We start from the raw sequence: 27,733 nt of genomic DNA, 5'->3' as shown, positions 1-27,733 counted from the left end.
GTTACCGCCTAGATCAGAAGGGTCTCCACTGAGCATGTGCAGAGAGGGTCTTGAGTTCTCGCTTACCTTTTGTGATCCCTCGGGTGCAGTGCAGTTTATATTACTACAAAAGCTGTTTTTATATGGTTTCTAAATAATAAAATGCACACTAGAATACCAAATCTCTGGGTCTCCTGATAATCTAAATTGATTTTTTAAAAAATCATATTTAAAACCAGGTATGATGTCACACTCCTGTATTCCCAGTACTTGTGAGGCTGAGGCAGAAGGATTTCTTGAGGTGAGGGGTGCCTGGGCTACACATAAGGTTCAGACTAGCAGGGGTTCTATAGTAAGACCTCGACAAACAAAAGCAAAACTTCTAAAAGAGTGGTATTTTATATGTTCCTGAGCATTACAAGGAAACATACATGATGATGTGGTTTTAAATTTTTTACTTATTTATGTGTATGTGTGTGTGCCTGAGCCTATGTACATGCACCTCATGGGTATAATGCTAACAAATGTCAGAAGAGGGGGTCAGGTCCCTGGGAACCTGAGTTACAGGTAGGTGGTTGTGAGCTGCCATGTGGGTGCTGGGAACCAAACCCAGATCTTCTGGAAGAGCAGAAGAGATCTTAATGACTTAGCCATCTCTCTAGTACCACAGTAACACAGATTGTTATATGTGGCAGTGAGCCAAACATTTATAAGAAGGGAGAGGAAGAATGAGTTATGCATTTGTATTTCAACAACTGTCCATGGATTTGTTCAAACACACACAGGAAGACCTGGAAGAGGGTGAAGAAAAAGAAAAGGACAAACTTTTATTTCATCTTCTCAACAGCCAATATTCTAATGACCGATGGATCACTCCTGAGTCCACACTGCTCTAATTCTAGCTAGATGCAGAAAATGATGTATTCATGCTGTATGCCGAATTTGCTCCAGGCCTGCTCACCTGCATAGCTGATCCGGCTCAGAACCAAAATGATGACATTAAATGGGACACAAAGCTTGGTCTCAACTCCTTGCTATTACATTTCTCAGGATCCTGAAAACTAATGATGTTGTAAAAGAGAAAACCAATGACTGGAACTGATGGTGATAATGTTTACTTCTCTGGGAGAAAAATGTTTCTAATCTGGATGCTTAGAGATCCCTGTAGGAAACTACATCACTAGTCAACCCTATTTTTAAAAAGCAAAGTCTGAGGATCTTCTTCCTTTACAATGAATATAGCAATCTTAGCAGGACGTTGGTGGTGCACGCCTTTAATCCCAGCACTTGGGAGGCAGAGGCAGGCGGATCTCTGTGAGTTCAAGGCCAGTGTGGTCTACAGAGTGAGTTCCAGGACAGCCTCCGAAACAATACAGAGAAACCCTGTCTCAAAAAAGCAAAACAAAACAAAACAAAAAAAACAAAATACAAAAAAACCCCAAGAGTATAGCAATCTTATGTAAATAAACACATTATAGGGTTATGACGGTAACAGCCTTTTCAACTATAAGGTGAAATGAAAATTTATGGAGGAGAATCTAAAGCCACTTATTGGCCTTTGTGTGGCTATGATTAAAGAATTTAAACCCTGCAGGGAAATTAAACAGTCAATTGTTACAAGTCCAAGATATCTTGTGCTTGTCTCAAAATTTAAAAACATTTAATATGAAAATACCTGAAATATTTAATACTATCTTTCCCTACATTAGCCTCTAAAAGCTTGATTTAAAATTCTGATATACAAACCAATATTACCTACATTTTTATTATTTTCCTCTTTACTTTAAGCCCTAAAAATTAGAAAAAATTCAGGTAAGCTACTTTTATAACATTTTTTCTAACAACTGAAAGATTAACATGATTTAAATCCATATTCTTCCTAAAATAACTCTCACATTTTTCTACCAAATATTTTCAATCAAATAACACAAGAATGTACATTTTTAAAAATAAGAAGGGCAAATCATCATTCCATCATGAACAAACACTGGAGTCAGAACTCCTAAAATGACACACAGAAAAAAAAAATGGTGCAGTTAAAGCTATTAATATATGTCGAAGACAAAGAGTTTATTTTTCAATTTAAAAAAAAAAAAGGAAAAGAGAACCCAGCTTGACTTTGTATGCCTGCCCAATAGCACTCTCCACCTTAATTAGTGCTGACCCGTCCCGAGGGGCGGAGCTTAAGCTCAGGGTATTCTCATGCAATAAGTGAAAAACAGTATAAATACCCCAGGGCAGCTGTGAAAGGGCACCATCCACTGCTCACTGAGCAGAGGAAGCCAGGAGAGCTGCCCACACATCTCTAGAACTTCCAGCACCAGGTAAGCCTGGACCAAGGATCACTGGGAGACATCCCTGTCAGGTGGCTTGGAAACAAGCTGTAGTCAATTATAGATATCATTGTGCATGTGCATGATTTTAAAAAATGGCTTTCTACCAAAGGGCAACTAGACAGGTTCTTGTGTAGTTAACTGTTTGAGATATTCTTAATGTACAAACTTGCCTTAATGTTAATTTCAATGTATCTTGAAAGTTCTAGCTATATCAGGGTTATGTCAAAGATTCTGGATTATTTAATATAGTCATCTAGTAAGGAGATTATTTAGTGGGGTCATTTTATTTTTATTTTTATTTTTTAGGGTCGTTTTATTTTTAGAGCATTATTTAAATGCAGCTTCTCAAAACTAGTAAGACATGTATACATTCATGTAACAAAAACTTTCCTATTATTTTATGGAATATATTCAAAATGTAAAAGATTGGTCATAAAAAAGGTTAACTATATAGTGAACCAATCTGTAGAGCATTACAAAAATAAAGCAGATCAGGCATGGGCTGTGTGTAACTATTCTCTTCTGTTTTTCAGAATCATCTGAAAATATGCTGCCACCAATAGCCTTTCTGCTGCTAATGTCCCTGACCTCGGTTCATGGAGTGTTTTATGCTGAGAGATACCAAACTCCCACGGGCATCAAGGGCCCACTTCAGAACACCAAGACACAGTACTTCATCCCATACTCCATAAAGACTAAAGGTAAAATCAGCTGCACAATCTGCTCTACTAACCAGAGGGCTGGCGCTGTCAAGTATCAATGATGAACTCCTTAACAAAATACTTTCCAGCCTGTTCTTGTTCTATTGGCTCAAGTTACTACAACAAAATGATGTGTAGAAAAGACAGGTCTGTATAGGAATGTAATATTCCTGGAGAAGCTGGCAGAAGGGAAAGACACACCTGAGGAATATCAGGGACTATGGATGGGGCCTGCTTTTTTCCCTTTCAAATGATAGTTTCGTGCAATTAACTAATTACCCAGAATCTAGGAATATTAATTCAATAATATTAAGTTAAACTAAAAACAATTTCACAAACTAGGAATTTTATGCATCTAATTACTTAAACATGGCTTTAAAAACCCTAGCCTGCAGATATTAAAGAAAAATGGTATCAAATAAAACCTGACAGGCCTCAATAAAGCTAATGGGCAAAGGAAGCAGCAATACTCATAGTTACTTACGTATTCATATATAGTGCACTGGTTAAATGTACAGACATAACTAACTGCTAAGTGCTGCCTGTGTGGGCTCAGAGTTCCAAAGGCGTCTGTGAAGTTTAAATGTGCTACATCTGACGAGTGTGTATGTCTTGATATTACTACACTAAAGCACAGCTTCTTCCTTCTACTTCTCCAATGGGATAGCATGAGATCTCTGGGATCTAACTCTCACCTGTCTGCTGTGTTATATGAAGGACGCCAAGACAGTACATGCGAAATAACATGAGATCGTCACAGAAGGGCCACACTCAGGCCATAGCTTTGCCAATGGTCTGAATCTACCAGATTCAGACACGGTAACTACTGGAAATAACACACAGTTCTCAGATTTCACTTTCCACAGCATTTTTCAAGGTGTTCACATATTTTGCCCTGCATAGAGCAAAGGCATGTGTTGTAATCTTTAAATGGTACTATTTTAGACAGAAATATTTTGAAAAACAAATGTTTAAGAATGCCATTTTAAAAGAATTAAATAGTTCAAAAAGGCAACCTAATATTTAAATATTATTATTAGATGATATTATGTTTAAATATTTTGAAAGTATGAGAGATACTCTTTCATGAAGAGTAGAACCCTCCAGTGACATGCTTCCAAGACAAGTGGCCCAAGAGATGCAGCATAAACTTCCCTGGAAAGTACCTCTGTGGGTCCATGGGACTGAACAAGGGCAAAGGGAGAGGGTGTAACTTGTTTCTCTTTATAAGGAAAAAGACCAGAGAGATACTCTTGACTGTCTCATAATACATAAATCGATAAAAAGGTAAAGGCTAGAAGGAAAGAATAGAAGACAAACGTACTCTACCTTAAAGCAGTGAGTGTAGTCTGAAATGCCAACGGGCAGAAATGGGTTTGGCCCTTTGCCCCAATTCAGACTTTTTAGTACTTTACCAATATCACAAAAAGTGTTGGAGTAAAAACAAAACACGCTGCTGTTAGAAGGTTAAATGTGTCTTAGTCTTCCCATCTAAGACATACTGTTCATCACTCTGTTCTTACGGAACACATGAAAATATCTTCTTAGCAGGTACAAAGTGGAGAAGCCGTGATTTAACTATTAACCCTACCTGGGTCTCTTTTTGATAATGAACAGAAATCCCACCGACTGCCAGGCATCACCTATAACAAGCACACATGCATGCCTACATCAAGGTGACAGTATAAACCAGGAAGTTCCTAGGGTAATCTCTGAGCACATCTGCTCAGTACAGCCTGACAGAGAGAACAGTCAAAGCATGCTCACTGAGCTGGAGGGAAGCTACTCCACCCTCAGAGCAGCCTGTAGACACTTTCAAACCACAATAGAAGGCAGCTGCTATTCTTGAGGGACTGCGCTCCTCGTCATACTTTTCTAGACCAGGAATGAATGGCTATTCCTTAAATACTCACAGAAGCCAGACTCTTTCTTGCACTGAGGGCTTTAGGATCCTAAGACCAACAAAGACCCTGTCACTAGAGAGAAAGCTTCCAACAGTGTCTGAGTCTACCCTTTCCTTTCCAGTAAGACATGTCTCCCCCTTTGTTTCAACATTAAAACATATTTCCATAATTCCACAATCTTTTATATAAATATGATTCTTATAATTCGATGCTACAGAAAATTCTGCATTTGAAAAATATGCTATTTAACTCCATGCCATTAAAAAATCCCTTATTTACTCATGAATTTTATTTTGTGTGTCAAAATTTATACACACATATAACAGATATAAACCAAAGTTAATCTCAGGAGTTATCTTTGAGAATATTAGTAACCGCTGTTGGCTGGCTACTCTTTAAGTGCCAGATAATTAATAGGATAGATTTTTCTAAAAATTAATGTACTTGCATACTAATGGCTAAAGGGAATAGTATTCTTTAAAAAGTTATCAAATATAATTTAAAATGGTTAATAAACATCCCCTAGTCTTCATTTTGGCTTTTCAACCCATTAAGGTCTTAGGAATTTATCATATTAAAAGTTACTGTAGTAAAAGTTAGCTAAAAAGTGATAGATGTATAGTTAGGAGTTTAGCTCATGGTAGAGCACTCGCCGAGCATGCGTGAGGTCCTGGTTTTGAGAGTAGGATTGATCACACACACACACTCCCCACAAGAAATGAATGGATCATAGCTAAACATCATTTTTACAGTTTTGAGCTACCCACTGTCACATCTGCTAAATCAGCATTCCTATGCTGCTTTCCAACAGTCCAAAAATCTAAAGGCTTCTGAAAACTTAAGATAATTTAAATAAAAATTGATTGTATAAGTGAATATTTTAAAAAATCACATGCAATTTTATTGTCATCCTTACTAGTTATATATAATTTCTCTGAGAAAAAAAAACCACTTTGTTTTATGGCATTTACAATGACTACTGCCAATAGACAGAAACAAACATGGTCTTCATGCCATATGGAAATGTCTACACTGCAGGCTATATCCCACTGCTGAAGGGCTTCTTACAGTAACCGCCACACTTTATCCCTGAGGCAGTAAGTCGCATTCTGTTTCACCCGCATCTGTGATCCAATAGTACATTCTGTCACAGGCACTGAGAGAGTGGTTACTGAAGATAAGTTTAGAACACCAGGGAAATGTTTCAGTTAAATGAATCCCCAGCATTAGGAGATTAAGCAGCATTTACTGCATTTTCATCACCACTCTGAAACTATTCTGTGTGCTTCAGCGACACATTATATCCAGTCCTGTCATTCTTTGCTTCAATTTTAAGTCAATGGAGGAGAACAAAAGCCCAAATATATACTGAGGTTGACAATGGGTCTACATCTAAGCTATTTGATAGGACACACTGCTCAGGCTTCAGTCTCTCGTCTGTGCCTTGGAGAATAACCCATGTGAAGATAGACTGCGCAGTTCTTCCTTTGCTTTCCATTCTAACTGGATGAGTTTCCCAAGACAAAACATCCACCCACCTCCATGCTATGTTTCCTTAGAGGGATTCCTCAAAGCCAGTTCATTTTCATTGCCTCATTAGGATGACTCCTTAGTCATGGTAGCCATGGCTTTGTGAAACCACCTTCTTCAGAAGTCTCGGAACAAGTACAACACCCATACCATCCAACCCACTGAAGATGGTTGTGTGGAAGATTTATCTGGAATGCAGGAACTACCGAACTCTGCCTTTCCTGTGCTTTGAGAATCTCTGGCTGCTTTTACTGTTGCTTATGTTGGGTGGTGTGTTGGTGTCTTACAGGAATCCCAGTAAGAGGAGAGCAAGGAGTTCCTGGTCCACCAGGCCCAGCTGGACCCCGAGGACACCCAGGTCCGTCAGGACCTCCAGGAAAGCCAGGCTATGGAAGCCCTGGGCTCCAAGGAGAGCCAGGATTGCCAGGACCACCAGGAATATCAGCCACTGGGAAGCCAGGCTTGCCAGGCCTGCCAGGCAAACCAGGGGAGAGAGGACCACATGGACACAAAGGAGATATTGGACCAGCTGGCTTACCAGGACCTCGGGGCCCTCCAGGACCACCTGGAATCCCTGGCCCAGCTGGAATTTCTGTGTCAGGAAAACCTGGACAGCAGGGACTTACAGGTGCCCCAGGACCCAGGGGCTTTCCCGGAGAAAAGGGAGCACCAGGAGCCCCTGGTGTGAATGGACAGAAAGGGGAAACAGGATATGGTGCTCCTGGCCGTCCAGGTGAGAGAGGTCTTCCAGGCCCTCAGGGTCCCATAGGACGCCCTGGCCCTCCTGGAGTGGGAAGAAGAGGTGAAAATGGCCTTCCAGGACAGCCGGGAATCAAAGGTGATCGGGGTTTCCCAGGAGAAAGGGGACCATTAGGTCCACCAGGTCCCCAAGGTCCTCCTGGGAAACAAGGACAAGAAGGTATTGGGAAGCCAGGAGCTGCTGGGGCCCCCGGTCAGCCAGGTATCCCAGGAGAAAAAGGTCATCCAGGAGCTCCAGGAACAGTTGGGCCTCCAGGAGCTCCTGGCTTTGGAAAACCAGGCTTGCCAGGTTTGAGGGGACAAAGGGGGCCTGCTGGTCTTCCTGGGGCCCCAGGTGCCAAAGGTGAACAAGGCCCAGCAGGTCATCCTGGGGAGGCAGGTCTGACTGGATCTCCTGGGAATATGGGACCCCAGGGACCGAAAGGAATCCCAGGGAACCATGGTGTCCCAGGTGCTAAAGGTGAGGCAGGTCCAATTGGGCCTGTAGGGCCACCTGGGGCTAGAGGAGCAAGGGGCCCCCCTGGGTTAGATGGAAAAACAGGGTACCCTGGGGAGCCAGGTCTCAATGGTCCTAAGGGTAACCCAGGGCTACCAGGCCCAAAAGGTGATCCTGGAGTGGGAGGAGCCCCTGGTCCCCAAGGTCCTGCTGGCCCCGCAGGAGCTAAGGGAATGCCTGGACACAATGGTGAGGCAGGTCCAAGAGGTGAACCTGGGATACCAGGTAGCAGGGGTCCCATTGGGCCACCAGGTATCCCAGGATTCCCTGGAGCTAAGGGCGTCCCTGGAAACCCAGGTCCTCCTGGCCCAGCTGGTATAGCAACTAAGGGCCTCAGTGGGCCCACCGGTCCTCCAGGTCCTCCTGGTCCAAGAGGACACAGTGGAGAGCCTGGTCTCCCAGGTCCCCCAGGTCCCCCAGGTCCCCCTGGTCAAGGAGTCATGCCTGATGGCTTCATAAAGGCAGGCCAAAGGCCCAGGCTTTCTGGAATGCCCCTTGTCAGTGCTAACCACGGAGTAACAGGGATGCTGGTGTCTGCTTTTACAGTTGTCCTCTCCAAAGCTTACCCAGCAGTAGGCACCCCCATCCCATTTGATGAGATTTTGTATAATAGGCAGCAGCATTATGACCCGAGAACTGGAATCTTCACCTGTAAGATCCCAGGAATATACTATTTCTCCTATCACGTGCATGTGAAGGGAACTCACGTTTGGGTAGGCCTGTATAAGAACGGCACCCCCACAATGTACACATATGACGAGTACAGCAAAGGCTACCTGGATCAGGCTTCAGGGAGCGCAATCATTGAGCTCTCAGAAAACGACCAGGTGTGGCTGCAGCTGCCCAATGCAGAGTCAAACGGCCTCTACTCCTCTGAATATGTCCACTCCTCCTTCTCAGGGTTCCTAGTGGCGCCCATGTGAGCACTAGTACCGAGCTCATCTGCTTGGAAAGGCTTTCCCCCAACTCCATCGCGCCCACCCTGGAGATGCATATGGAGGTAGGCTAAAAGCAATGTGAACAATTTAAATTTCTAAAATGCACTCCGCGCCACGTTTCCTCCTATAACAGTGAGCAGCAATGGTGACCATGTGAGGACTCTCTTGAGCACTCAGCAAGTCTAGAGCCCTGGGGGTTCTGTGAATTCCTTTAATATTTAAAATTTCTAGCATAAGCTTTAAAAAAACTCACAAACACAGGAATAAGGTTCTAACTCACCGTGAATTTCATTTCAGAAGTACAGCATTTCTTTTTTTAAAAGCCTGTTTTTAATAATTAATAGGAAAACTTCTAGGAAACACGCAGGAAGTGTCACATAATTTTATACTAAGTACTTGAATATTCAAATGTAAATGACACTGTATCCCCTGGGATGTCTCTGATGGTGCATCACTCTATGGCTCATACAGCCCCTGTCATCAAGACAAATTCAAAAGCACAGGTGCATATACACTTTTTGAAGCTCTCATAAGACACCAAAACACTGCATTAAAATGAACTTGAAGTACAAAGTGCTTCGCCACAAACCTTTTCAAGCTTCTCTGCAATTGTAGAAAGTCCACATGCCTGGTGCCACTTGGAAACAGGTGTCTGACCTGGTCTTATGTCTGGCACACAGTGTGATCGCTCCAATTTAATTCTGCTGCATCTTTGTAAAATGATTTTATGGGCTTACAGAACAGTAGCATGGAACGCTTTCCATTCCAGTGAAAGTATAATTAACATTAAAGGTTCAAAATCAGACTAGAAACAAAAAGACATTATTTATTTATGCTCTGTACTGTATTTTTATATTACTGTTTAAAATTGTTATGCTGTACCTCACTTATGAAAGCATGGAGTGTTTAATCTACTCGTTATTACAAAGCAATAAAATGACATGAACAGATTTTTCTTCTATGCTGAATTTACTTCAAAGCCAACATCCGGCTGTTCTCAATTGTGCTTCTCCTTGGAGAAAGCTAATGCGAAAACCAATGAAGCAGTGGGTGACTTCACAGTTGTCATGGGTTTGCCCCTCTGTCAAGATGGGCACTGCACACACCATGTACCATGGGGAGGTTAAAAAATAACCTCTATGAGCCAGGACCAAGGTTGATGAGCACCCACAGGAAAATAAAAATATATAAACATCACTTTAAAACACTGCTTTTGTCTTGGACGGAGAGAAGAAGTTGTCAGAGAAATATCAAATTGGAACAAATATCCTGTAATCATTATTTATGGCCTTAGCACATTTTAGTCATAATATTTAGAATTATTTTGATGGCTTGGTTTACTGAAAGGGAGGCATGTAATTTTTTGGTGTCAATCAAAAGGCAACATGTTTCAGAACTTAAAATCATGCTGAATTCATCAGCCCACTTGTTACTGTGGACTCAATCACTACGGTTATGTAACATAAATAAAACCTCTGTAAACCTGCAAAGAAAGCAAAAAGCCCTAGCTTGAGGTTGGCGGTAACTCTGCCCCCATTCTGGGTCAACCACTCCAGTTCTTTAAACCTAGAGAGCAGAAGGGAATTCTATCAGCGGGCACTTCACCGTCTCTCTGTCACTACTGCGCTGAGGGTTACAGGTGTCACCAGCTCCCACTCCTAAGTCTCAAGGACCGGGACTTTGATTCTAGGGAACACCCTCCAGCCCAGGACAGCTGCACGGGGAGGCATGGGAAGGAAGGCAGTGGAGAAGAGTGACTCAGACTCTTGACAACTACAACCACACAGCAGAATGAATATGGGTACCAGAACTAATTTCATAGTGAACATTTTTACCAGAGCAAATCCCAAGTAAGGAGTAGAGCAAAAGAGGCAGCGTCGATCTAATTCAGTAGACATGGGGCATTTAGCAAACCTCTACCAGGAAGCCCCTCTTCACGTTACTCACCCTTAAAGGCTGACATTTTAAAATTGTGTTGTATACCAGCAACTACATCCTTCCAAAAATCAAATGTTTTTTGACCTCTGTTCTGCTAAAAAAAGAAATTTCCAAATGTAACAAGTGCAGTAATTCTGTTTCTAAGCATAGTAGTGGTAAGCTACATCAAATAATTACGTGTATTGACTCTAAGGTGGGAATTCAGGTTTTACAAAACATGACAGATTAATATAGAAATACTCCTCAAAAATCACTGCTACAATAAATAAACATCACTAAGTACTAATGTGGTTCACATAGCCCAAAGAAGGTAAATGTCCCCTCTTATGGCCTAAAACTACAGAATATTTAGACATACAAGAAATTTACCAAGTTCTATAGCTTCTGAAATAATGGAGTGTGCTACTCCAGGCATGATAGTACCAACAGGACCCAAAACAGGGCAGTTCAGAATTCACTGTCCACTTAGCCTGCACTTCCACAAACAGGTGCAAAGTCTAAATGTAAATCATCTTATGGAGAACTCTGCAAGCTAGCAAAAAAGTTTACACTGAACTACACAACTCTACAGCCCTTTGTTGCATAGAAACATCAACAGTGTCTACTTTCTATATGGAAAAAGATCATTAGATATTTATATGTAATTATACACATTGCAAAACACTACAGGCTGATGAACTGGGGTGAAGTTCAGCAGTAGAGCCCTTGCCTGAAGTGGAAGGTCCTGGGTATGATCCCCAGGCCTGGAGGGCAGGGGAACACTTGATATTTTCCCCTGCTGGTGTAAGGTAAGAAACAGGTTCCACTTGGTGCTGATAAAAAACCATAATGCTGGGGAAATACCTCAGTGGTGATGTCCTTGCGTACTCTAGCCCCCAAGTAAAATCCCCAGCACCTAAACCAACCCAATCCAACCCAACCCGACCATCTCTCCTGCTCAACAGAAACGTTCATGAATACATGACTGTAACTCTCATTTCAATAATAACCCACTTATACACTTAGTTGTGATTTTAAAATACATTGGCTGCAAGAAGAAAAACAATACTGGCAGACAAACCAAGTTATATTCATAGGTCTTTAAGTTTAGGTTTAAATTGTCAAACTAAAGATTTATTTCATCTGGACAATCAAAAAGCAAATGATAAATTAAGAAAATTGCTTCATTTTTCTGGTTTGATATTTAGAGTACATCAAGACACATGGAATTTTTCTTAATTACCTGAACTTTTTTTTAAATCTGCTAATGAAAGCAAGAAAATATTTGTCCAGAGCATACCTTGTTTCTTTTCTCTAGACTCTTACACCCCCTACTGGAGAAGAGGGTGACTTTTGCCTAACCAAACATTTTTTTAAAGGGTACTCTTAATTTTCCAAAAACATTTTGACAAATTCACCATGTTTGCTTCCTCGGTCACCTCTGAAACCACCTAAAGCAAACAAAGTGACATCTCAACTTGAAAGTTGCATGTAATTAACGCCTCTTATGACTCCATGCAGTTTAAAGCCTTAAAGCCGAGAGCCCACTCACCTTTGTTAAGGAGTCCACCACCCTGGCACACAGAAGAGCCCCAGGTAGGTCAAAGTAGTTATCATAGAAGTAGCACTTTCCTGGAACAAACAGACAGAAAAGTAGTTAACACAGAAGTAACACTTTCCTAGGACAGACAGACAGAAAAGTAGTTAACACAGAAGTAACACTTTCCTGGAACAAACAGACAGAAAAGTAGTTATTACAGAAGTAACATTTTCCTAGGACAGACAGACAGAAAAGTAGTTATCACAGAAGTAACACTTTCCTGGAACAAACAGACAGAAAAGTAGTTATTACAGAAGTAACACTTTCCTAGGACAGACAGACAGAAAAGTAGTTATCACAGAAGTAACACTTTCCTAGGACACACAGACAGAAAAGAAGTTATCATAGAAGTAATACTTTCCTAGAAGAAACAGACAGAAAACAGTCACCGCCTCCTGCTTGTGGGAGAGAGAGAAACTTGTCTGAAGGAAGCCTGGGTGCTCCTCTGATTATCTGAGTGTGTGCTGTCTGCCTGCCAGTGGAGGCCAGACGACAGCCGGTGTCATTCCTCAGGCACAGTCCACTACTGGTTTGTAAGACAGGGTCAGTCACTGATCTGCTTGTCACAAAGGCCAGGCCAACTGGGCAGAGAACACCATATCCCATGTGTTTCCACCTCCAAGCACTGGGATTACAAGTGTAGATGGCACTGTGCCAGGGTTTTTAGTTGTAAATTCTGGGGACTGAACTTAGGTCTTCCCTTGCCTTTTTAATTTTTATTTTGGGGATGTTTTACTTGTGTTCCACATGTCATTGAACAATGCATCACACATTGGTACCTTAGTTGGATATGGAGAGAACTTTCCATAGGAATTTCAGTAAAAAGATCCATTTCAAATCAGCATTACTACAGGCTATCCCTTTTTTCATAAAGATTTACTTATTTTATTTTTTATTGAGGGTGTTTGAGTATTTAATCTGCAGGTATATACATACTACATGGTGCCAGGTGTCTGTGGAAACCAGAACAGAGTGTCAGAGCCCCTGAGACTTGGGTTACACAATGTGACCTGCCATGCAGGGGCTGGGAACTGAACCCCGATCCTGGCTAGAATAAGTGCTCCTAACTGCTGAGCCATCTCTCCAGTCCCCATCCTTGTCTTTTGAGAATGGTTAAGCTCTAGTGGCCCTAAAAGACAGGACATCTGTAAGTTAAGCATTTTATTAAAACGCATTTCAGTTGCAAACTATAAAACCTCAAGACAGAATACATTATCACTATAAAACCCAATACGAAGAAGTCACAATATATTATTAACGTTGCCAAATTTCAAAACAGTTAAATAATCTAACATTAGAGTCCCATGAAATGTTCCCTATAAACCATCTTAATTAACCCATGTAGAATACTGCATTCAACCTTTACACCATTTCAGACAAACAGGAAAACTTGAGAACAGCCAGGGTAATGACAGGAATAAAAATCATGTCATGTGAGTGTATGGTGGCCTGGACCAGAAAATCTCAAGAGTATGGAACAAGTACATCCCAGGGTTTCATGGGAGAAAAGACTTACGGTTTACTTTGTATGGTCTTGGGGTAAATTAAATTCAAGCCCTTCCTTGTCCATTCGTCATCTCTGGATTTCCATGTCCCAGGCAACACTTCTGCTGGTCCTAGTCCCACCTTTCCAGCCTTGCCGCTGAGCAGTGTCACGTGAGACCTAACAGAGTCATGTGCCTTCTCCCAAGGCCCCGGAGCCACATGGCCCAGGTGGTCAACTCAACTAACAAGCAAGTGAAGCGAGCACCCGACCTCCTTTCTCTCCAGAAATCTCAGTGAAATCCAGAGCCTCTGTTCCCTCTTTCTACAATACTTAACTTTCCCAACCATATGCTCCGACTGAATGTAAGCACAGTCTAACCGCATGGCGGAGCCACTGGGCCTTCTTCCCTTCCTCCTTCTCCACATGTAAAATTTTATGTGTGGGGTGAGAGAGGGCTCAGTGGTTAGGAGCACGCACTGTTCATCCAGAGGACTGGGCTCAGATCCCGGCACTCAGGGTGGTTCCACCCAAACACCTGTAACTCCAGCTCCAGGGATCTGACACCCTTCTCTGTCCTCTGTGTGCAGCTGCACTTGAACGTTTTATCGTTTTAGAGAGACAGGCCTTCACTGTGTATCAGTCTGATACCCCGGGCTCTGCACACCTGGATGGCAGCTCTGCCTAACAAACCAGATGAGATGAAGGCTTTTATGGCGACTGCAGCAGCGGAGCTGTCACTTGGAAGAAACAGTGCCCTCTGGTGGTAAAGGATTGAACAAACAAGTCCTCATAACCGGTACCTGCTCTTTTTCAGAACCAGGGGATATTTTACCTTTTAAAAATAGTCCAGATTTTGAACGAATTTCCAAGTGAAACACTTAGTTCTGAGCCTAGCATTTCTTGGGAAAGTGAAGAAGTTACTTAACAGGGCTTTTTGTAACTGGGAACTGAATATATAACTTCACATCTATCAGGCACCCTCTCTCTACCAGTGAGCAATAACCCCAGCCTGAGACAACAGTTTATTACCATTACTTGGGAAGAAAGCTTTTGACTGAGATGCACAAAAGCACCCTGAGCTCCGCAGTACTGTCTTCTTCTTACTCACTCACCTTGTCAAAAACACTCACACCTTCTAATCCTTTCAGCTCACCAGAAAGACTTAAACAAAACACCCACAAAGAAGGCAATGTAACAAGGCAACACAATAGTAACAAGTAAGTGTTAGCTATTTTCAGGGTATCCCACGTCTGAAAGGGAAAGGGAAAGGGTGCATTTTAACACTACAGTGTGGCAGAAAGAGCAGGGGTAAAGGCAGAGAGGACAGAAAAGCAGTATTTTAATTAGGACTTCCCGCCCATAAAAAAAGGTCCTAACCACTTCAAATCAACCCACCCATATCTATCTGTCAGTGAATAATTTCTGATATATTGCTTCATGTTTCTCTCTGGTAAAGCTCTTTACCCAGACTTGAGGAGAATGCATGGAATCATTTTTAATAGGAATCAGAGGCAGGAGACAGGACTGTCAGTGAGTGAGGAAGCAGGTCTAGGGAACAGGAATGGCAGGCAGTGGAAATAAGATGACCCGGGAGACAGAGAAACTGAGGATGGAGCATGTAACTGCTGCGTAAAGAACTGAGCCCAGTCAAGGGATGCATCATCTCCAGGACAACCCAGCATCCTCATAAGGGATGCATCATCTCCAGGACAATCTTTCTACTCCAAAACAAATACAGGCAAAAGGAGATTCAACAAAACCTTCCGCACAGCAGTGACAATGTGGGACACACACTCTGATCCAACGCCAAACAGAAAGCAGACACATCTGAAAACTTAATACTGTTGCTACTATAAAGCCAAAGGCATTCCTGCGGATACCTCGCTTGGCCAGAGGGACACACAGGCCAAAAGTGAGGCAGAGTGGGTGGCAGAGAGTCCTACCTGAGCAGCAAGGAACATCGATGTTCGATGTACAGTGTCTGTCTGTCGTACAGTGCCTCCAGTCCTTCTTGCCGTAGGTCTCCACCAGCTCCTCCGGGGTCATCATCCTGGTGCCGTGGCTCGCCCTGTTGGGAGGACTGTGCTCACTAACAGTTCCCTTGACTGCCTCTTCAGTAACACCGAGAATACTGATTTCCATGCCGCTGAAGTTAACCTAGCTTTGTGTTTCTTTTTTCTTGAGACGGAATCTTGTTATATAGCCCAGACTGGCCTGGAATTCGTGATCCTCCTGCCTCAGCCACCTGAGTGCTACCCATGGGCTGCCATGCCCAAACATTGTTTCTCTTTTTGTATACTTGGTTTTCGCTGGGTTGATCTCACCTGGCCTGGGATTCCAGAAGCACTTTATGGTTATAGTATAACAACCAAGATACTAGACCCTTAAGACAGAAAACAGTTGCCTAGGCACCAAAAGCAAAAGTAGGCCAGTTCTACGGTCATCATCTGGATGCTCTGGGGTTTCTACTGCAGCTGTGGCTCTTCCGATTGTGGTCCATCCACTAGCAAGTGATGAGGAGCTGTCCTACACGAGGCCATTGCTGCAGCATTCCTAGAGGAGCTGTGGGGTCATCAAAAGATGACACAAAGCCAGTGTAGTGGCGCAGGCTTGGAATCCCAGCTCCTCAAGGGGGTAAGGCCACAAGTTCAAAACCATTCTGGAAAACGTATAGAGAGGCCTTGTCTCAGACATAAAGGGAAAGGCAACGCACTGGGGATGGAGATTGGTGGTAGGGAACTAGCCTAGCATTTGTGTGGACCCTGGACTCTATCCCTAGTAGCACGCACGCAGAATACGTATTCATCTGGAACAGTCAGGAGACAGCCATGTAGACAGAGTGGGAGGGCGACTCAGACAGCCGTGAGGAAGAGCAGGTCCCCAGGGTGGAGGGCATCTGGCACCAAGGGTCTGTGGAGACGAGACTGGACAGCCCGCCGATGCAAGGACACATTCGCTGGACAACAAACACATTGGGACCCAGGGGAACGTGCCGAACAGAACAGGAGGCAGAAACAGCTAGGTCCTCTACCCAGAAATCTGCTCGTCTTCACTGGAGCCTTGGTAGGGGGGCTCTCACCAGGGAGAAAAGCAGAGAGCTGGTATTTTAAATAGCTATTACAAGAACACAGAGTATATTTCATTTCGGTGGGAAAATAATCTGAAGGGGAAAACAAAAAAATGAAGGAATAGCCGAGAGGTGGTGGTGCATGCCTTTAATCCCAGCACTCGGGAGGCAGAGGTAGGAGGATCTCTGAGTTCCAGGTCAGCCTGGTCTACAGAACAAGTTCCAGGACAGCCTCCAAAGCCACACAGAGAACCCCTGTCTCGAAAAACAAACAAACAAACAAAGAAATGATGGAAGAACAAAGAGCACACACTGAGTTCTTTTCTTTAGCGGCTGACCCTTCAAAATGCACTGTCAAGAAGGAGGAACCCTATGGGCACACATGAGCGTGTAGGACGAAAGAAGTCATGAAGGAGAGGAAGTGAGCAAGAGAAACTTCAGGTTATTCAGAAGACAGAGACTGGGCAGACAGACAGATATTAACAACTACAGAATGAGTGAAGATTGCCAAGAACACTACTAAGTGGACCACAAACTTACAGATTAAAGGTAATGGACATAGTATTGTTTACAGATAAACACTCCCCAGTTGCCTGAGAGAATAATAGGCAAATAAATTACAAAATAGTAAGACCATCCCTGCTCCTTACAAGTGCCTTACGGGAGAGGCTGGGAAATACAGCAGCACCTGATTACTAAGCAAATGATGTATCAAAAGTACCCAAGGAGAGAGTATTTGTTTGCCCAGGTTCTGCACTGCGTCTTCTTTGACGCTGACCAACTGGGTATAAATAACAGCACACTGCACAGCCACGTTGGTGTGACTATACTGTTAGCATGAGGTGGGAAATAGATCTTCACTGCATGGTGCTTGCCGGAGACTCAGTAGTGAGAGCAGCTATTTACTGACTGTTCTCATACCCTGCTCAACCCTGTGAGGCCTGCATGCACTCAGAGAGGAGGAATGGAAAAGAAACCAGAGCATGGGGCTGACGAGGTCCACAAGGAGCCTGCATGAGGGAAACAAGCATGGCCTAATGGGGTATACACAGACCATGGCCTAATAGGGTAAACACAGGCCATCAATCCCTACCCAGTCCCCATCTGCATCTTATTTAATCAAAGGAACTCTGATGTTATTCTCATTAAGAAAAAATTGCTAGGCATGTTATTTTCTACTGTATTTTCCTGAAAATACTTCTAAAAAGTTAAAAGTAATACAGAGCTGTTATCTGTCATCCTGCTGACTAAAATACTAACCTCATCTTGTATAGTAAGGACTATTCACTAGTAATAAAGTTTCCTGGAAGAGGTAAGACTCTAGCCACAATTACATCAGATTACCTGAGCACGGTGCCATCAGCTGCAAGTTTAATGAAGGTTCCATCTTCCAGATCCAAGGCCAAACCTTTGCAACTAAAATGGAAAAGTCTGATTACCAACCAGCTCTTAGTATCCTCAGAGACAAAATTCTGCATTATCAAATGTTACAGTGTTTTCCTCCTCACCTAAACGAAGAATATGTGTACCAATAAGAGAGAACACCCAAGAACTGTGAAGTTGAAGCTGAGTATCACTTAAAAACAGGAACATAAGGAAAACTGCCAGGAGGCAGAGGGCAGCATGTTCAGCTTATGAAGTCTTTAAGCTTTTGCAATAAATAAATAAAAGGACAACTCAAAAGAGAAACTATTGAATGAAGATTGTCCTGTACCTTGCACAACATACAAATGTTGTCCATTATCTAAAACACATGGGCAGGTGACACGGTTCAGTGGGTAAGAGTGATGGTTGGGCAAAGCTGGTGACCTGAGTTCAATCCCCAGATCCAGGTGGAAGAGAGGACAGACTCCTGAGAGTTGACCCCTGACCTTCACCAAGGTGTGCCTGCACAGGTCTTTGACCATGCCAATAAGATTGGGACAATCACAAAGGCCCACAGGCACACCCACACACATTTACAATGCACAAGCTGACCTCTTTGCCAGGGTGTTCTCTACATTATTTTGAACCTACCTTCATGTAATTCTACTTATAAAAACTTACCCTCTGGGCAAGGCATATTATTGAAACCCAGCAAAAGAAGTTCAAGTACTAAGTTCTAGGTTCTTTATTATTTAAAAAAAAAACCTTGTAGGAGCTGGACAAAAAGTATAGATTCACTATTATGAATAATAACAGTACAGCAGCATACTTTACCACAACCTGTCTAAACTGAACAATTTACATTAAGCTTTTTTTTTTGCTTCTTTTTGTTGTTGAAAAGAGGACGAAAGACAAAGAACACCCTGTGTGAAGTTAAGAATCATAAATCACGAAGGGAAAGAACACTAAGAACCAGAAAGGAATATTTACTCAAATGCCCTAATTCAGTCACCTATTTTAACATGGTGACTCTTCTTTCATGGCTAGGAATAGCAAACATTTTTCGTATAGATGTAAATTTCAGTTTTTAATAACTTCTCAATCTCCTGTGACTGACTGAAACTGCATATAAATATCCTACAAGTAGTCACAAGCGAAAAGCTTATTTTCATATTAAGCAAAGTCTAGACATGTTTCAGGTACAAAAGGCTTTAACTGATTAACACAAAACTAGTATAGAAGGAATTTTGTCCTTTGACTGAATTTCACATTCCACCGTCCACCTTCACAGAAGAGGAAGCACTAAGACTTATCAGCAACAATTACGATGCAGCAGGGGATGTACTGGCAGAAGGGAACAGGGACTTACCAGAAATCCCAGTCCTCTGGCGTCAGAGTGAGCAGCTCTTTATCATACCCTTTCTCCTTGACTAAGAACTGAGCAAAGCTGGTATAAATGAGCTGCAAATAAGGGAAGCAAACAGAGAGATTAACTATAAGGTTCACTGCTCACTCTTCATTTCATACACCTGGAAACCTAACAGAATCACTGATGGGGCCAGGTAGGAGGGGACGTATATAATTGTGAAGTTCTGCCATTCACACCCTTCCCAAGTGATCGATCTGTCAGCCCCCAAGAGCCCTGAAATTAGATCATCAGTACACAGCTATGTAACCAAAGACAGGCACACAGTAAGCATGCAGGCCACTCTATCATTAGCTCTCAGCTGGTTCATCAGTGCTACATAGGCGTGGGCTGAGTGGAGACTCAGTGAGATACAACCGCCAGGCAGATGAGTCAGGAGGAAACACGAGGCCTCTATCAGACACCAGGAGCCTCTTATTTGTCTATGCACAGAGAACAACTAAGCACAAAGCAGGCGGGAAGCCTTTGGAACCCTGTGCAGGATAAACCAAAGCTCTGGTTGTTGACAGACCTGATTTCTCAACAGTTTTTTTTTTTTTTAATTAAAATACCCTTGTGACACTGGGGAGACGACTATAATCCTGCTACATTAGCATAAGGACCTGAGTTCAGATCCCCAGCACCCATGTAAAATCAGGACATGACACCCATTTGTAACTGGAGCACTGGGGTCAGAGAAAGGTGGTTCTCCAGAGCCTGCTGGTCAGCTAGTCCGGCAGAACATGTGAACCAAGTTCAGTGACACACCACACCACCGCCTAGAAGGCAACCCAGGGAGATGGTGAACCAGGCAGGTGTTTACACTCTGCTGCAGCTGGGGTGGTAGGGGCTGGGAGCTAGGAAATGAGAACGGAGGAAGCAAAGACTCCCATCAAATAGAGCTCTCTGTCTAAAAGCTGAGTAGAAACACTCAGTGTGACTCCCATCTAGTACAGTGTGACCCTTCATCTAGGCCACACGGTACATCAACAGTTCTAAATCACCGAGGTGATTCACAATGGGTGCTACCTCTTAAGGTCACTAGACTTGCAAGGGAGAGAGAGGTCCCGGTGGGCTCCTATGCGATTCTTTTTTTTATTCACTCTTTTAAAACAAGATCTCACTATGTAGATCAGGCTGGCCTGAAGCTAGGAGAAATCCACCTGCCTCTGCCTCTCTAATGCTAGGGTGAAAGAGGCATGTACCCCACCATGCTCGGCTCCTACAGGATTCTTGAAGCCTAGGAACCATAGATGTGCAAGTTGAAAAAAAAATGTAAATGTACTGAGTCACACCAAGGTTCAAAGTAACTACTGCGAACAGTGAAAGAGTATCTGCCGATACTCAATTGGCAGCCTGGGGTTGATGTATGGTTTAGAGGGGTACTTGGCACATAGGCAAATCTGACAGAAGCATCTGCTATTGTTATCAGTCCTGCACTATTTATAAACCAAAGCCACGAATGTCTGCAGCACCTGCCCATTTCCACTGCATAAACATTCCTACTCTGCCAGAGCACAAGACAGCTTGGCTTCCACTAGAATCTGCCAAATAAAGAATGACAAGGTAAATCCGAATGTTAGATTAATAGCAAACAGTTTTGCTTTGTTTTTCTGATAAGCACGTTCCGTGTAATAGCTGGGGTGTTCACGCAAACCAGGAAGGCTTCTGTAATCTGGAATTCAAATGAACTCCATGCCCTGTGTTTTAATTTGCTAAACCTGGCAAGCCTATAATCCTGCTGTGTTAGAAAATGAGGCAATGCCCCGCAAATGGAAAGGTTTCACATGAGTTCAGATATTCAGCTACAAAGATGAATTGGAAGACCTGGCAGGATGAGAGCTCCTCTTGGTTAACATTGGGAAGACTGGAGTGTGGCTATTCCTTCGGATGGGGCCCCCATTCCCAGTGCTACACACCCCATTCTCCTGAAACTGGTGAGTGGGTGAGTGGGTGTCACCTGACCTTTCAGTCAGCAAGCCCAAAAAACACAGGTCTCAAGTGTCAAGTCCTCTAGGATGCTGCTCCTGAGCCCTGGGGGAAGGGACACAGACAGGCTCACATTTTCATAACACCACGCACTTGTTTCATGCCCTCACTGAGGAAATCCCTGATTTCTCTACAAGCGTCTGCAGTTTCTACATTTGCCTCTGCTGTCCTGTGCAGGCTCCTTTCACCATCCTATACCAACTCCATGTGGACACCCTGCTCTGCACTTTAAGAGTGCCTGGGTGTGAGAAATGAGAACTCAAGCCCCAGCATCAAGTTGAGTGACCCAAAGGGTCTGCTAAGGACTTAACCCTTCTGTGTTCCATGGTTACCATCTCTTAATAGTGACACCTAGAGATCCTCCAGAGAGGCTGTAACACGCTCCAGCTAATCTGGTCAACTGGCTGGATCTGGAACCACCTACGAGACACACCTCCATGCTTGTCTTTGAGGGTGTTTCCAGAGATGTACCTGGGGAGGTACAATGTGCCCTGAATGAAGGTAGCACCATCCCAAGGGTCCCAGACTGAATGAAAATGTAACAGAAAGTCAGTAGAGGGGTTGGGAGACGGCTCAGTGGATGCAGTACTTGGCATGCAAGCGCCAGACTAGCTGGAAAAATGAGCTAGTTCCAGGCTCAGTGAAGAGACCCTGCAATAAAATATAAACTGGAGGGGTTGGAAAAAAGGCTCAGAGGGAGGGATGCTTTAGGCCAAGTTTGTCAACCTGAGTTCAATTCCCAGATCCCACATGGTGCAAGGAGATAACCAATGCCACATGTGCACACATTATGTACACACACACACACACACACACACACGCACACACACACACACACACACACACACACAGCCAGCAGCCAGCAGAGCATGAACATTTATCTCTCTGCTGCTAACTGTTAATACAATGTGACCAGATACCTCATTTCCTGCTGCTATGCCCTAGCTGCCAGAATGGACTGAAACCCTAGAAACAATGAACCCAATTAAATCCTTCCTTAAGTTGCTTCTTGTCAGGTATTTGGTCACAGCAAAGAGAAAAGTACCTAATACAAACTCAACCTAGTCACATAAGCAGAATACCTATCACCCTAGTGGTGGCTGTGTGAACCCATAGTCCCTAGGGGGATGTGAGGGCAGGGACAGACAGACCCACGGTGCTTTCTGGCTAGCCAGTCTAGCTGAAACGGGGAACTCCAAGTTCACTGAGACACTGTCTCAAAAGATAAGGCAGAGAGCAGAAGAGGAAGACGCATGACATTGACCTCTGCCCCTCCCCGTGTGAAGCATACCCACACATACATACACATACATGATACACCACACACAAACACACCAAAACAGAAAAAAAGGGACTGTGCCATAGTCAGCTACTAAAGTCCTTTAACACCAATCACATCATAATTTACTGAGCCCAGCTCACTCAGTGCTAACACTCAGGGCACAGGAAACACTGTCAATCAGCCTGAGTGTTAATAACTGGGAGACGTTAAAACCTTATGGCGAAGTTAGGTTTTGAGGACATGATAAACGTCAGAGGTGGGACAGGAAGGACTGGGGGGGTGATTTCAGAAGGGGACAGTACTTAACCTGAGACCCCTCGTGAAGAAGAGAGACACTATGAAGAACAGACAAGGGCCTCCAGGACAGGCAGTAATATGCAGAAAGACAGCAAGGTTGCCTCCCTCTTGAGGATGGAAAAGAACTACTTTACACCATCTTTCTACTAACAGGCTGCTGCCCACTGAGATGCTGCTACCTGTGTGTGGCTCACCTCTGTCTCCCTAACTCTGTCCCAATGTCAACATGCCTGGGAGACTTAGGATTTCTACACCAAACACAATCTAAGCCTCACCAGGGTACCACTTTCAGTCTTTAAGTAGCACAGAGAGTCAAAATCCACAATAGAGTGTCCTGTGGATCTTATATTCTGAAATTTTTATGCTCATGCATGAACAGCGTTGGCTCTTAACATGACAGTGGTTAAACAACATTCCCCATGAACGACGGTGACTACAGATGAACTACATGAGAAAATACAAACCAGACAGGGATTTCAAAGGCATGGAAAGAAGGAAAATACCCAAACATCTATGTGAAGGAGTAGCCAAAGGATCAAGACTTAAAGAAATGCCTTCGGACTGTCATTATGAGGATGTGAGATCTGTGCCACCGGCAAGCAGAACAGTTCACCAGCAAGGAACACCACTTAAAAAAAAAAGCATATATATATATACAGAAGACACACCCAAGTGATTCAGGAGCCTCGGTTTTGATTTTTGAGTACCTGACCAATTAGGGCACCGATAGGATTACACTGAACCGCACTGGCTGTTGTCTGCTCTAGTGATCCACAGCTCTACCCAAGCACTCTGGGCAAAAACCATAACAGCAAACGATTGTTCTTTTCCCAGGGACAAGCTCTCAGCACGACACACCCACTGCCCACTTAATCCTGGCAAGGACAGCTAAGAAGGAACCCAGGTTATTTGCCCAGCGTCGCAGGGCTAGACACTTGGAGCTGGTGTCCCGAACTAGGTAATCTAGCTGCAGGGTCCTGCTTGGATCTTTCCTTGTAAAGCTATTAATTCTTCAGTTTCTTGTGAAACCAGAGGGTCAGAGAAAGTAGGGCAACTAACATGAGGGTACAAGTCTACAAACACAGCACTCTGGGCAGGGAGGGCCCAGATTCCACTGAGATTACAACTTTATTTAAAATGCACAGTAAATGTTCGCTTTCTTCTCTTGGTAAAGACAAAAGTAGGGTTAAAACTTTAATGACTTTTCGGCTGGTGTTTCTTGCAATACTATTACACAATCTCTCCCTAATGGCACTGCTTAAACTCTGACAGGTGATTATTTGGGCGTGCAAAAGGCAAGATGCAACCACGTTTTGTTGAAGTCCCAAACAAGTGGCTGTACCCACTCAGCCGGTGCCCAGAGGAGGAGGAAAAAAATGCTAGGGCCTAGGACCAGCAATGGACACCCAAAGTCCCCCGACCCAGCCTTTCCAATTCCCTAGAAGCCGGCTCCTATGCTCCGTCTGGCGCTATCTTCTGCCCCTGGTTTCCTCCTCTGCCCGTGGAGGGCCCTAAAGCCACACTTCCGCCCAGAGCCCCGGGACCTACGACTCTGCGCAGCCGCCCTGGAGGCCGTGCGCCTGGTGCTACCCGCGCCACTCACCCGGGCGCTCTCGGGCAGGTTATAGCGGCACAGCGTGTGGTCAAGGTCGAAGCCCACCACGTCACAGGCGGCCAGGGAGAAGTGCTGAGCCATGGCTGCGCAGCGGAGGGTGCCGAGACCGGAAGGCGGGTACAGCGTGCGGGCAGGAATTACCAAGACCCGACAAGCCAGGCTCGCAGGGAGGAGGCGGGGCAGAGCGGGGTGGGCGGGGTCTGACTGGACGTAGCCCCCGCTAGATGGGTGGGGCGTGCCATGGAAGGGCGGGGCCGGTCGAGTGGGGCGGGGCCTGAACGCCCGCGGTCCGAAGGCTGCAACCCACCGCCACAGGCCCCGCCCCTCCCGCGGCCCGCCCCACTCCCTGAACGCAGCAATTTGCAAGATCCTGTTGGTGGCCTTCCAGACTTGTTTCTGGCCTTTGCGGTGGAGCCACCACTGCACGGGGTGGAGGGCGGGAGGAGGGGGAGCTGATGTCCGCCTAGGACCCTGCGAGCAAATGTCGCTTGCTTAAGGTTACTCAGAACTAGTCGCAGCCCCCAATGGTCTTTCAGGTGCCACACAACTAAGCGAAACTAGTGAAACCTCATCCTTTATTCTTGACTGTGGAATAGAGTGAGATGGACAAATAAATATGCACAAATAAATAACTGCCTTGAGCATATAGCTTAGTAGTTTTGCTTTTTGCTTTTTTTTTTTGTCTACGTTTGTCTTCCTGTGTCCAGCCAACAACTTTTTAACTCTATTTCTTGTGAAAGGCACACCTTGCATCATTTCATCACTTGTAATGCGTTAGGAAATATATTAGACATTATCAAGAACCACCTTGCCAAACGACACTAAAGCTGGTGGTTATGTGATGACCCTGCTTTTAGTTGAACTTTTCTATGAAGACATCAAAAACCTTGTTATGAATGGGGTACTCTACACAACACAACCTCCTGCAAGCAGGAAGCACAGAATGATCTAAGTGATGATTTGTTCGATTAGGAACTGTGTGTGTGTGTGTGTGTGTGTGTGTGTGTGTGTGTGTGTGTGCATATATATTTTAGACTTTAGATGGAGAAAAGCTAATCCAGTTGGGACAAATCATGCCAGAGACATTTAGCTCTTCCAGCCTCTGTGTATGAAAAAAACTAGTATATTAAGATCTCTACCTCACAGCCCTTCATTTAAAAGAGAAAACACATGTCTATTATCTTTTTACTGTTGCTCTAAATTTAAGAGAATGTTTTGTCTAATGAGAGAACAATCTATATGACATGATGATACCACCGCTTGAGAATTACATTTGACCACCACAGATACTCTTAGGAGGTGACTAGACCAGTCGAGGGATTAATGTACTTCAATAGACAGTGCAGTTGGTTAAGATGCTTGTGACACCTAGTAGACTCATTTGAAAACGAATTATTAACCTTTCTGCCATAATAAGCCTCAAACAACTCTGGATTAGGAACAGGATAAAATCCTGTAGAAACTCTAGCAGCTCACAAGTAAGAGCATAAGGACCACTGAGACCCTCCAATCTTTACTGTCTTGTGAAGAAAGGGGGGGATTGTTTTGTATCACACCCACACAGGAAAAGTGTGGATTGGGGTCCTTGAGTAGGACAGAGGCATCCTAGCGTCAGGTGAGCTTTAACTCAGGAGTTAGGGTGCTACACGGTCACAGTCAAGCAACACTTCTACTGAATCCACAGCTCTGGGTTCTTGTCTGTCAAATTCAGAGACAGGAGATGGGAGGGCAGGTTTAGGAAGGAGTTTTATTCTAGGTGGGAGTTTAGGGAAAGGGGGAAGGCAGAGCTCCCATGCCGCTGGAGCAGGTCCCAGGGATGGAGCACCGCCAAACTGCTAGTCTGTGGAATTTTCATAGGACTGGGGGTGGGGGTGGGGGGGGGTAGAGGAGACCTGGAAGACAAGTCGCTCCATTCATTCGGCCCACCCTCGACCTGTTCAGGTGCTCCTCAGTTCCAGCCACGCCATCATTTACAGCATCCGGGCAATGGTGCTCATCTGGAGAGTACAGAGAGATGGCAGACCTGCGCCAGGGGCCTCTTGTGCATTCCTGAACTCCTGGCCTCTGTCTGCTACAGAACCAAAGACCTTTTATGTTTACATAGGGCCAGGGACAAAAGTCTTTTGAGGTCCTCACTGAACTAGTTTCTATTCCTTGTTCTTATCAACAAACCTTCCGTCATGAGTTACTACTGGAAGCACAGACCTCCATATGCTTCTCCAAATCTTCAATGGAAGGAAGGTTTACCAAATCTGACTTCCATTTTAGTATAAACTTGAAGGCTGCATGTCTCCTTAGAAGAGACTGTGTGTGTGTGTGTGTGTGTGTGTGTGTGTGTCCGTGTTAACATGCACTTAGAGATTCTCTCCCTGTGGTCAGTGTGCCACAGCACTCGTGGCTAGGACTGTTAAAAGATTGGTTTCTTCCTGGCACCAAGGAAATTCCCGGGAATCTACAAAGATAACCCCAACTAAGACTTTAAGCAATAGTGGAGAGGGTGCCTGACCTGGCCTTACCCTGGACTCAGATTGATGACTACCTGAATTATCATCATAAAACATTCACCCAGAAACTGATGGAAGCAGATGCAGAGAATCCAGTCAAAGAGAGGGAGGAGAGACAATATGAGTGAAGGGTTCAAAACCATTTTGGGGATACCCACAGAGACAGCTGACCTGAACTAGTGGGAGCACACTGTCTCCAGAGTAGGAGCTGGGGAACCTGCATAGGACCAAACAGGGCCTCTGAATGTGAGTGACAGTTCTGTAACTTGGGCAGTTTGTGACTTGGAAACAGGAACAGGATTTATCCCTAGTGCTTGAACTGGCTTTTTGGAGCCCATTCTCTTTGGAGGCATACCTTGCTCAACCTAGATATAGGGGGAGGGCCTTGGTCCTGCCTCAAAGAGATGTGCCAGACTTCCTTGACTCCCTATGGGAAGCCTCACCTGTGAGGAGCAGATGGGGTGGGGTGTGGGGAAGGAGAGGAGAGTCAGAGGAGGAGAGGGAGTGGGAACTGGAATTGGTATGTAAGTGAGAAAAGATTACTTTTAAAAAAACCAAAATAA

At 44.2% G+C, this 27,733-nt stretch overlaps 2 protein-coding genes across 4 annotated transcripts in view; one reads left to right on the top strand and one right to left on the bottom strand.

The window, feature by feature from the left end:
• Nt5dc1 (5'-nucleotidase domain containing 1) overlaps positions 1-24,849 on the bottom strand; it is a 110,523-nt gene extending 85,674 nt beyond the window's left edge. The window contains exons 1-6 of one of the 3 annotated variants that reach the window (XM_005073268.4): positions 24,655-24,849; positions 19,448-19,539; positions 18,058-18,129; positions 15,590-15,714; positions 12,113-12,192; positions 10,591-10,675 (exon numbers count right to left, since the gene is read on the bottom strand). In XM_005073268.4, the coding sequence (XP_005073325.1) occupies positions 10,591-10,675; positions 12,113-12,192; positions 15,590-15,714; positions 18,058-18,129; positions 19,448-19,539; positions 24,655-24,747 (547 nt within the window). In that variant the 5' untranslated portion in view covers positions 24,748-24,849. Of the gene's footprint in view, positions 1-10,590; positions 10,676-12,112; positions 12,193-15,589; positions 15,715-18,057; positions 18,130-19,447; positions 19,540-24,654 lie in introns of those variants that run through there. The other 2 variants (XM_021229075.2, XM_040758143.1) reach the window with 2 other exon arrangements.
• On the top strand, positions 2,155-9,593 carry Col10a1 (collagen type X alpha 1 chain). The gene is made up of 3 exons (XM_013115815.3): positions 2,155-2,303; positions 2,849-3,016; positions 6,740-9,593. Exons 2-3 carry the CDS (start codon positions 2,863-2,865, stop codon positions 8,626-8,628), a joined length of 2,043 nt encoding a protein of 680 aa, XP_012971269.1. The 5' UTR covers positions 2,155-2,303; positions 2,849-2,862; the 3' UTR covers positions 8,629-9,593.
• Positions 24,850-27,733: the final 2,884 nt, after the last annotated feature.

The sequence above is a fragment of the Mesocricetus auratus genome, unplaced genomic scaffold, assembly GCF_017639785.1.
Source record: "Mesocricetus auratus isolate SY011 unplaced genomic scaffold, BCM_Maur_2.0 Super-Scaffold_100018, whole genome shotgun sequence".
NCBI classification, from domain to species: Eukaryota; Metazoa; Chordata; class Mammalia; order Rodentia; family Cricetidae; genus Mesocricetus; species Mesocricetus auratus.
This window is presented reverse-complemented; position numbering and strand designations above follow the sequence as displayed.

What these genes read in the sequence shown, in the direction of transcription:
- Col10a1 (XM_013115815.3), top strand. Translation starts at nt 2,863, where the DNA reads ATGCTGCCACCAATAGCCTTTCTGCTGCTAATGTCCCTGACCTCGGTT. An exon ending in ATACTCCATAAAGACTAAAG is followed by an intron (nt 3,017 to 6,739) that starts GTAAAATCAGCT and finishes GGTGTCTTACAG; the next exon opens with GAATCCCAGTAAGAGGAGAG.